The following is a 10671-nucleotide window of genomic DNA, read 5'->3' as shown; positions in this document are numbered from 1 at the left end:
GCAAGATCATCTCGGTTGCTCAGCCCCAAGCGGGGATTTTTTCAGGCACGGAGGGCCAAGAAACAACGACCAGTGGAGGTGGCCACCTCCAAGGTGGCAGCAGCGCCCGGCGGCAGCAGCAGGTGGCTTCCCCTGGAACTCAGCGTTAGGAATCCTTGGGCCCTATTGGACACAGGCTGCCCGGCTGCGGTGCGCTAAGACGCACAACTGAGAGAGCGACGAGCCTCCCTGGTGTCACACGGGCTGGACACTGATGGACCCCGGGGTCATCCGGCGGAGCCTCCGGGCGCCTCCGCCGCCGGCACCGCCTCCGCTGCTGCTGCTGCTGCTGCTGCCGCTGCTTCTATTGCTGTTGCTGCAGGTGGCCGGCCCAGCCTCTGCCTTCTCGGAAAACCTGCTGACAGCCCCGGGGGTGATGGGGACCAGTGCCGTCCCCGCCAGCCCCGGGAGCGTGGTGGCTCCGGGAACGACCCCGTTCGAGGAGAGCCGGCTACCAGTGTTTACCCTGGATTATCCCCATGTGCAGATTCCCTTCGAGATTACCCTCTGGATACTGCTGGCTTCCTTGGCCAAGATCGGTGAGTGACTTGGTCCCCCTGGTGGGGATCCTTGGAGAAAGGCTGGATAACCAGGTTGGGGAACGGAGGGGGAATGCGGAAGAGGGCACTAATCGAGTGGCTGGGAGTCAGGGGTGCTGCGCGAAGGTGTGTGGGTGGAAGAGTCTGCTCCTATCTCCCCTTGAAGTAACTGTAACAGATATGGGAGGCTCATTGTGTGAGAAAGGAACATGAAGCCAGAGCAGTTTGTTTTTTTTAACTTTGGTATTACGTGCAAGAGTGGAGGAAGATAAAGACAAAATCGTATAAAATATAGGTCATTAGTTAATTCTGCCTTGAAAACAAACAAACAAAAAACCAAAAAGATCTGAAAGTAAAGCTGATTCAAAAACATGTAGCTGTTTCTTGGAAGATCGAGAAAGTGGGCTGAATTTTATCAGTGTTACTTGAAGGAAAAGCATTTGAGTTAAATTTTTTAAACTTGATGGCCTGAGAAGAGGTAACATGGTAACTGCTATGGGCAACTAATGAAATGCATGGAAAGGTACCAGTGACACAGGAACTGTACAATTGAAAATGAACTCTTACTGCCTCTTCTCTGAAGTCAACACTCATTAGGGTGCTCTCAGAGAGGTGATCCGAGGAAACTGCACTTATTTTAGCTTTTACTAACCTGGGCAATAAACCTTTAAGTCTCCTTAGGAAGGAGTGACTACAGAATTTTGTCACCATAATTTACAAAAATATCCAATAATGTGTTGAATACATAATCATTTTACTTTCAATTATGCCTTTCTTTTAATCTTTCTTTAACTTTAAATATAAGATAATTGGCAAATATTATTTCTAGTCTAGTAAAGTGGAAAGAATACCAACAGTCCCAGTTCTGACAGGTATTAGCCAGTGTGACCCTGAGTAAGTAATTTAACCTCAGTCATCAATAATGTGGGGGGAAATTATAACACCTGTGCTTCCTACTTTATAGGGTTATTATGAGGACAGTGGATAAGGCACTGGATTTGGATTCAGGAAGACCTCTCTTCAAATCCCATGTCAGATAGTTATAAGTTGTGTGACCCTCTACAGGTCAATTAACCTCCTGGGGCCTCAATTTCCTCATTAGAAAAATGAGAGGGATTTGATTCAGTGGACTCCAAAGTCTCTTAAAACTCTGATTCTAAGATAAGTAAATCTGCCAGTACTATACAAATGAGATATTATTATAACGTTGTACTCAGAACCTTGGGCTGAAATCTTGATTCTGACCTTGATTACCTGTGTGATGTTAGGCAGTTAGGTGAGTTAATTTCTCTTAACCTTCTTTTCCTCATTTGTGAAGTGAGAAGGTTAGACTAGTAGAAGGCCTCTGAGCTCCTTTCTGGTTCTAGATACATAAATCTATCATTGTTTTCTATTGGGATAAGAAGAAACTGTAATAGTTTTAAAAGAGAGTTGGAGAGATGTATCATTTTGATAACTTAGTGGTTGTGTGGTAGTATTGTTACTAGTTGACTACCTTTAATTTCTTTGGAAAACACTACATGATGGACTAAATACTTCCCCCACTTGCCAAATATATACATTATTAGAAATTATGTGTATGTGTGTAGGCTTAAAGAACACTAGTTTTTACACACCTGCCATTTCTTATTTGTCCCTCTGCCTTTTCAGGTTTGGGTTCTACTTATTACAGTGTTTCCATTACTTCTTGTTTATATTTCCATCTTGTACCCTTCCCTATATTTTCTGAGGTTTTTCTTAGTTCTCTATTTATCTCAACCTTCTTCAAGCCTGTTTGCTCTGTGACCTAGCTTCTCGGACTTGCCTGATATTTTTTTCCCTCTTGGATTTTACTTTCTTGGTATTTTCACTTTTGTTATGTATCTTGTTTATTAAAATAGGCAATAATAATATTAGTAGTGATTTCATCTAAGAAAAATGTTCCAGTGTGGAGACTTCCTTCACTTATACAAATCAGCAACTCATCTTTAATATTTAAATAGAGATTTCCCTGAGGCAACAAAAGATTAAGTAACATGCCCAGGGTCATCAAGGTAGTATGTCAGAAGTAGGGGTCATCCTGATTTCTGTGTGAGCCCAACTATGTGGAGATGCTTCTTGTTTTTTAAGTACTTTGCTAATATTAGAATTAGCACATGTCAATATATCTTTCATTTTTTTTATTTCCCAAGTTATATATTTGTTGTACCACCAATTTCCCATGCCTGACTTGCCTTAAATTCGTTAACTCATTTCGTTCCTCCTCTCTTCCCGTGAATCTTAAAAGAAAATTGGTCACAGGGGCTATTCAGTCCCCTCAAAGGAGTTCTTGGCAGCTGAGTTTGGACTTGTCAGGGGGTTGAGTGAGGGGTCTTGAGCTCCAAGTACAAAGGGTAATTCTGAAGGCAGAGAAGCACATCTCTCAGGTATTTCTCCCAGTCCTGCTTAACTATAGCCAAGTCCACTTCTACTACAGCTCTGCCCTGAGCTGAGCCCCTGAAATCATCCAGATGCCCTCAGTGGAATACAGAATGTTTCTGAACTTTCTGGATGATTTTAAGCAGGACCACCCTAGTACTGTGGGATGTGTCTGTTACCCACTCAAATCATTCACCCAGTCATTTAGACTCTATGTTTAGGTTCTCATGATGACCAGACAAGCTGTTATTTCTAGAGTTGAACCAGATTCAATCTAATTCTCCCATATTTTGAAGGTTTTATAAGTTCAACTATTGAGGGTAGCTTGGTGCTAGGAGGGTAGCTTGACTCTTTAGACTCATACAATTCACTACACACTCTCATGATGTCATTGGTCTTCTTGTAGAACCAAGGATGAACAACAATAAATCACTAGTACATACTTAGTGTACTTAGTCTCATTTTTTATGTTAAGTGGATTTAGGGGCAAAATACCAGGTTCAAATCCCAATTCTACCTCCTACTAGAGTGAAAAGTTGGACAAGTCAATTGACTTCTCTTTGTCCCAGTTTCCTCACCTGTAAATAGGAATAAAAGTACTTGAATTGCCTTGAAGTAACTGGATGGCACAGCAGCTAGAACGCTGGCCCCATAATTAGGAAGACCTGAGTTCAAATCCAGACTCAGACACTTACTAGCTGTGTGACCTTGGGAAAGTCATTTAACCTCTGATTGCCCCAGTTTCCCTAAGTACAAAATGGGGACAATAATGGCACCTACATCTGAGGGTTGTTGTGAAATTGAATGAGATAATATTTGTAAAGCAGTTAGATCAGCATAGTTGTTGTTCAGTTGTATCAGCCCAACTCTTTGTGACTCCATTTGGGGTTTTCTTGGCAAAGATACTGGAGTGGTTTTCTGTTTCCTTCTCCAGCTTAGTTTACAGATGAGGAAACTGAGGCAAACAGTTAAGTAATTTATGCAGGGCAGATATGAGTTCAGTCAAGATTTCAGGAAGTCTTCTTGATTCCAGACTGGGTGCTCTATTCACTGCGCCACCTAGCTGCTATATCTCAGAGTTGTAAAATTGCAAAGAAAGTGTTTTGGATACCTTTGTCATATGTGATGTGATGTGCCGGAACTTACATGTCTTTTGAAAACATGAGAGAACCGAAGTATTAATAGGCAACATGTTGAAAACTGTGTCTGTTATGGAACTCATTTGTCCAAACAAAGGCAGTATGATATTGCAGAAAGAACATTAGTTCTGGAGTTGAACACCTGAGTTCAAATGCTACCTCTGATGTTTACTATCTATCTGACCTGGGACAAGACATTGAACCTTCTCAGGCCATGTTTTCCTCATGTCTAAAATGAGGGGAGTATTGAAGTGGGGTGGGGATTCCCTTCTCGTTATAGTTCAATGATCCTATGATAAGAGAATGATTTCAAAGCCCAAACCTGTTTTTTGTTAAGTTTGCATAATGTTTGATGTTGGTTTTACTAAATTCAACTCAGCATACTATTTGAAAGATCAGTATTCATATCTTCCTAAGACAATGGATTTTATTTTTTGGGGGGGGAATGGAACAATGATGCATCTTTATTTTAAGTTGTTTTGTCTTCCGGCAAAATATATTTCCTATTTAAGAATACATTGAGTAGTAGATAGAGTACTGGACTTTGAGTCTTGAGGACTAGATTCAAATGCTGCCTCAGACACTATCTGTGAAATCTCTGGCCGGTCATTAATATATATTTAATATATTTCCTTCTTTGCAAAATAAGGAACTTCTAAGGCTCCTTTCAGCTTTAAATCTGTGATCCAGTGTGGATGGAAAAAGCTTGAATGTAAACATCATCTGTAGTTTTCATATAAAAATGACATCAATTTTTCTTGTAAACACTATGCAAAATTAAACTTTGAAGGTCAATGATAATGGACTTAGAAATCTCTGAAAATTTTTAAAATCTTTGCCAGGAAAGAAAATCTCAATTTGTTGATTTAATCTATTAACTCATCTTCCCTTCTAAATATTTTTGGATGCTGGTGGTGCTACTGCTTCAGTGATTCACTAGATCTGAGATTTTATTGGTATAGGTGATTCCTGTTAAGAAAATTCTCCCTTCTGTTTTAGGTCAGCACCTTCTCTCTAACTTCCTCAGAGAGTACTTAGATGTTGAATGCCTTTTCCAAGCTCATAGTCCAAGATGCATTAAAAGCAACACTTGAACTCATGTCTTCTTGACTCTAAGGGCAGCTTGCTATTCACTCTGAAGCAGGTTGTCTTTTTACTTCTCATTTTAGTTTACATCACTCTTAATTATTAGAGTTAAAATTAAGTGTACATTTTTCTTTGGAGACATTACGTAAGAGTTGTCTGTATTATAACTGCTTTAAGTTAGAGAATTTAAACTTTTGTTTGTAAAGCGTAGGCTTATTTTCCTCCTAGAAGAGGGATACCTTATTCAAACTGGATTAAAATTGAACACTTTATTTAAAAGAAAACAGTATAAATACAGTGTGTGTGGAAGGGGGTAGAGGTGGGGGTAATATTGGGTATGAAAGAGATATACTTGCATGAGGTGATCCAAGAACTAGGATGGGGAAAAGTGGTGGAGAATATTTGGCTAAAGATCAATGGAGGCAAAAATTATAATGATATTGTCAATGGAACATATATTATAGATCACCTTGACAGAAAGAAGAAACAGATGAAGACAAATCACGAACAAATCACAAGCCTGGTGCAAAGTTCTACAATAGCAGTTATGGGAGACTTCAATTATCCAGATGTCTGCTAGGGTTCTCCTATCTAAAGCACAGCAGCTAATAGGTCTTTGATTTGCTTTCATGTTAATTACCTCTTTTAAAGATGGGAGAATCAAAATGGGGAATTATCTTCTAGTTTTGATATCCACCAATAAGGAAATTACGGAAATCTTGAGGGAAAGGGACTATGTTATGTTAGAGTTTATGATGGAGAATACAGTAAAATAGTAAAGCTCAAGATGAGCTGGTGAGAAAAGCTAAGGACAACAGAAATATGGAGGATTTTGGTTACATTGAGGGAAAAAAAAGGAGAACCAAAGAGAAGGTAGAATTGCTCTTGATCAGGTAGGGTCTGCAAAGATCCTTACTAGGAGTCAGAAAGCTCTGAGTTCTGATCCTGAGCCTAACACTAACTACCTATGTAAGCTTGGACATGTCTTATAAGCTCTCTGAATTTTAAAACTTCTGCATTTTAGGTATGGATTTATAAAATTAGTAGGTTGCACTAGATGTTGTGTAAGACAGAGCTATTCTAGATCTGTCATCTTATGTTTTTAATTAAATGCAAATTTAAATAATGAATAAGAATGAGATGTGGTAATAAAACTGCTTGATGTAGCTCATTTTTGTGGGCAGTGATAATTATGAAAATGTATATGGTATCTTCCTACTATCTTTTTCTTTAAAATATATTAATACTCGTAGGGTATCAGGTAAGACCCTTCATAACTAATGATAAAAGTGAAGTCAAACGGTCTGTTTCTGCTATCTGTATGACATAATAATTCTTAAAGAGCCACGTCTTTAATCTTGCTGAGCAGAGATGGAGATGATTCTCCCTGTTTTATTCCAGTCATATTCTTGCAATTGGAGAAATAACCAGGTAGCTTACTAATCTTTAGAGTGAATGGTCAAACTTTGGGGGAAAATATCACTGGATCCAAAGGGAAGCTTTAGTTTCTAATTTCAACTGGGTCATTAATTTACTTATTTTACCTTGACTAAATTCATTAACCTCTCTGTATCTCACTTTCTTTAGTTGTAAAAATAGGCATGTACCTGTCCAACTTGTCTTCTGTGTTTTGAAGATGATATATATATGTAGATAGACAGAGATATGCACACATATACACACACACATATATACACATGTTTATATGGTTATATGTATATATAATGTATATGTGTATATATATGTGCATAAATATATGTGCATATATATGTGTATATATAGACACATATAAACATATGTGTATGTGTGAAAATAATTGGGAAAAGCTAAAGGAGCTATCCAAATAAGAGGCACCATTCATATAACCATAACTCACAGTTATATAACCCTTAATACACATCATCTAATATTTGATATTTAGAAACCTCTGAATGAAGCAGAGTAGGTATGATGATTTCCATTTTATTCATAAGGAAACTGAATCACAGAGAATTGTTACTCACTGTCTCACTGCTAAAAATGGCAGAGCTGGGTCTAAGAAACAGATTTTGTGATTCTAAGTCTCCTGCTATTTCTAGTATATCATACTGCCTTTGTTATTTTCACCATCATTGTCACCGTCATCATTGTCATCATCATCATTACCACCTTTACTTGTCTTCTCCCATAAGCTTTTGAACTGTTCTATGGCAATAACCATGTCCTCTGTGCTCTCTGCAAGTCTCCAGCCCTCAATAAATGTTATTAACTGATTGATAGACAACATGGAAAATAAAAGTATCATTGCTGGAGTTAATGATGTAAATAATAACAACATTCTATTTCAGAAGAGGGGAACCTGTGATTTCTTTGATAGAGGGAATCTCAATGAGGGGACTCCTATGCAGATCATTATGGGTTCTGCAACTTTCAGTCTTAAGAAAGTCGCCTAGGGTAAAGTTATATGACTTGCACAAGTTCCCACATCAGAGGGAGGACTTGAATCAAAGTTATCCTGATTCCAAGGCCAGCTCTCTATCTGGTAGGTCACCCTGCCTCTTAATATTCTATTAGTAGGGTAAATTTCCTTGCGTGCCTAGGTGTATTCTGGAGTTTGATTCTGGGCCATCTCTTCTTTTCTCTCTATAGTCTCTTGGTATTCCCTTTACTTCCCCTGGTCTCAACTCTCACCTCTGAACATAAGACTCTGAAATCTATCTATGAAATCATGCTCTTTCTCTTGAGTTTCAAACACTCCTAACAACTGTTTATCATAAATATCCCACTTTATGTATCATAAGTATCTCAAACTCAGCATGTCTAAAACAGAACTCATTGTCTTTCCCCCTCAAACCTTACCCTCTTCATTACTTATTTATTTCTCTTGAAGGCACCACCATCTTTCCAATTGCATGGGTTTCCAGCCTCAGAGTCAGCCTATAATACCCTTTCATCTCTTTTATGCTTCACATCTTCCCAAGACTTCCCAAGTCTTATTGTTTCTGCTTCCACAAAATACATTTAATTAGTCTCTTTCCCTCCATTCACACAACCACCACCTTAGTTCAGGTTTTCATCTCACCTTTCCTGGACTTTTGTAACAGTCTCCTAATTAGTTTTTCTGCTTCCATGCTCTTCCTCTCTGATTCCCTCTTTATATAGCTATCACAATATTCCTAAAGCACAGCTCTGATCATGGCACACCTATGTTCAAGAAGCTCCATTGACTTTCCATTGCTACAAATTCCTTTGGTTTTTAAAGCTCTCCATTATCTGTCTCCAGCCTACCTTTCCAGACATATCACATATTGCATTCTTTAATGTACTCCCCTCCACCCACTTCCCAGCTAAACTTTCCTGCTTGCTATGTTCTATACATAGCATTCCATGTCCCATCTCCATCCATTTTCACAGGTCTCAAATGTGTAGAATGAGCAGCCACTTTATTTCCAACTCATAGAATCCCTAGCTCTCTTCAAAACCCATTTTAAAATTGAATAAGACAAGATTATTGCCCTCAAGGAGTTTATATTCTGGTAGGAGAGTTAAAACATACCTATTGATAACCGTATTATAAGGTATAATTTTGAACAAAAGTTATACTGAGGGTTCACAGAGGGAGAATAAGGTCAGTCAACAAAAATTTATTAAAGGTGACCAAGTGCTGGATTTGGAATCAGAAAGACCTGAGTTCAACTATGGCCCTAGACACTTGCTAGCAGTGTGACCTTGGGCAAGTCATTTAACCTCTTCTGTCTCAGTTTCCTCACCTCTAAGAAAGACAATAATAGTAGTACCTACCTCCTGTGGTTTTTGTGAGGATAAAATGAGATCATATTTGTGAAGTGCTTTGTAAACCTTTAATGTCCATATAAAATTAGCTGTTATTAAGCACTTAGTGTGTTGCTAGCACCAAACTAAGTACTAGGAACACACAGAAAAGAAAAAAGAAAAGAAAAAAGAAAAAAATGTCTGCCTTCAAGGAGCTCTCATTTTAGTGAGAGAGTCAACATTAAAACAAGATATATATACATATATATATATAGCACAAATTGAAGGTAATCTCAGAGGGAAGGCACACACATGAAGGGGGAGTGGGAAAGGCTTTTTGCAGAAGGTAATATTATCTGAAACTTGAAGGAAGCCATGGAAGCCAAGGAATGGTGATGAGGATGAAGAGCATTCCTGGATTGGGGAGAAGCCAGTGAAAATGAACAGTTAGGAGATGTATTATCTTGTGCAAGGAATAGCTGGGAGACCAATGTCACTAGATCATAGAGTATGAGGATAGGGATAAAATGTAAGAAATTGAGAAAGATAGGAAGGGGGCAGGTTATAAAGGGCTTTAAAAGCCAAATAGAGGATTTTTATATTTGATCCTGGAAGCAATAAGGAGCAACTGGAGTTTATTTATGGGGGCGTTTGAGGGAAAATGACATGGTCAGACCTGTGGAAAATCACTTTGGTGGCTAAGTGGAAATGGACTGAATTGAGGAGAAGCTTGAGGCAGGGAGACCAATCAGAAGGCTATTGCAGCTAATCCAAGTGTGAGAATATAAAAGCATCAAATCAAGTCAAGTCAACAAGCATTTATTAAGCACCTATTATGTTCAAGGCACTGTACTAAGTACCAGGGTGGTGGCAGTATCAGAGAAAAGGAGATAGATAAAAGAGATACTATGAAGATAGAATTGACTGGACTTGGCAACAGGTTGGATATGAGGGGTTAGAGAGAGTGAGAGGCTGAAGGTGACACCTAGGTTGCAAAAGGAGAAATCAGGAAAGTTTTGTAGATGGCACATTGGGACCTTGAAGGATGGATAGGATTTCAGATAGGTATAGAGAGAAGTATTGGGGAGGGGGATTTTATACCGCATAGTGGGAACATTATAAATACAAGGAAGCAGCAAAATGTGGAGCTGGTTTAAAAAAAATGGCAAATCTCTAGTTTTAGTGGATCAAAGAGTAGATGAAGAGAAGTAGTGGGAAATAAGGACAGAAAGACAGAAAGAGTCTTCATTATGTCACTACATGACTGACCTTAGTTTTCTTTGGTTTGATATTGGATTGGTGAGAAAGCTCAAAGGTAAAATTTTGATCTAGACTGGCTAATTCATCTTATCAAGGATTAGTATTTATTCCCTTTTAATTAGCACTGGAAAGTACCTGTTGGCATTCTGTCAAAGTAATTTAAATTTACATAGAACTTTGTTGTTGTTCAATCATTTCAGTGGTGTCTGACTCTTCATGACCCTATTTGGGGTTTTCCTGGCAAAGATGCTTGAGTAGTTTGCCATTTCCTTCTCCAGCTCATTTTACAGATGAGGAACTGAGGCAAACAGGGTTAAGTAACTTGCCTAGGGTTAGCCAGCTAGTGTCAGAGAACAGATTTGAACTCAGGAAGATGAGTCTTCCTGACTCCAGACCCAGCATTCTATCCACTGTGCTACCTCATTGCTCAGTACATAGAACTTTAAGATTTGCAAAATGTT

General features: G+C 38.8%; 1 protein-coding gene across 1 annotated transcript in view; it reads left to right on the top strand.

The window, feature by feature from the left end:
• The first annotated feature begins 253 nt into the window (after window positions 1-253).
• LOC114046305 (sodium/hydrogen exchanger 2) overlaps window positions 254-10671 on the top strand; it is a 113723-nt gene continuing 103305 nt past the window's right edge. The window contains exon 1 of the mRNA XM_027866606.1: window positions 254-578. Coding sequence (XP_027722407.1) covers window positions 254-578 — 325 coding nt within the window. The remainder of the gene's footprint in view (window positions 579-10671) is intronic.

This window comes from Vombatus ursinus, unplaced genomic scaffold, assembly GCF_900497805.2.
Source record: "Vombatus ursinus unplaced genomic scaffold, bare-nosed wombat genome assembly UNPS02014781.1, whole genome shotgun sequence".
Classification (NCBI taxonomy): domain Eukaryota; kingdom Metazoa; phylum Chordata; class Mammalia; order Diprotodontia; family Vombatidae; genus Vombatus; species Vombatus ursinus.
Note: the sequence above shows the minus strand (reverse complement) of the source record. Positions and strands in the feature narration are given on the sequence as shown.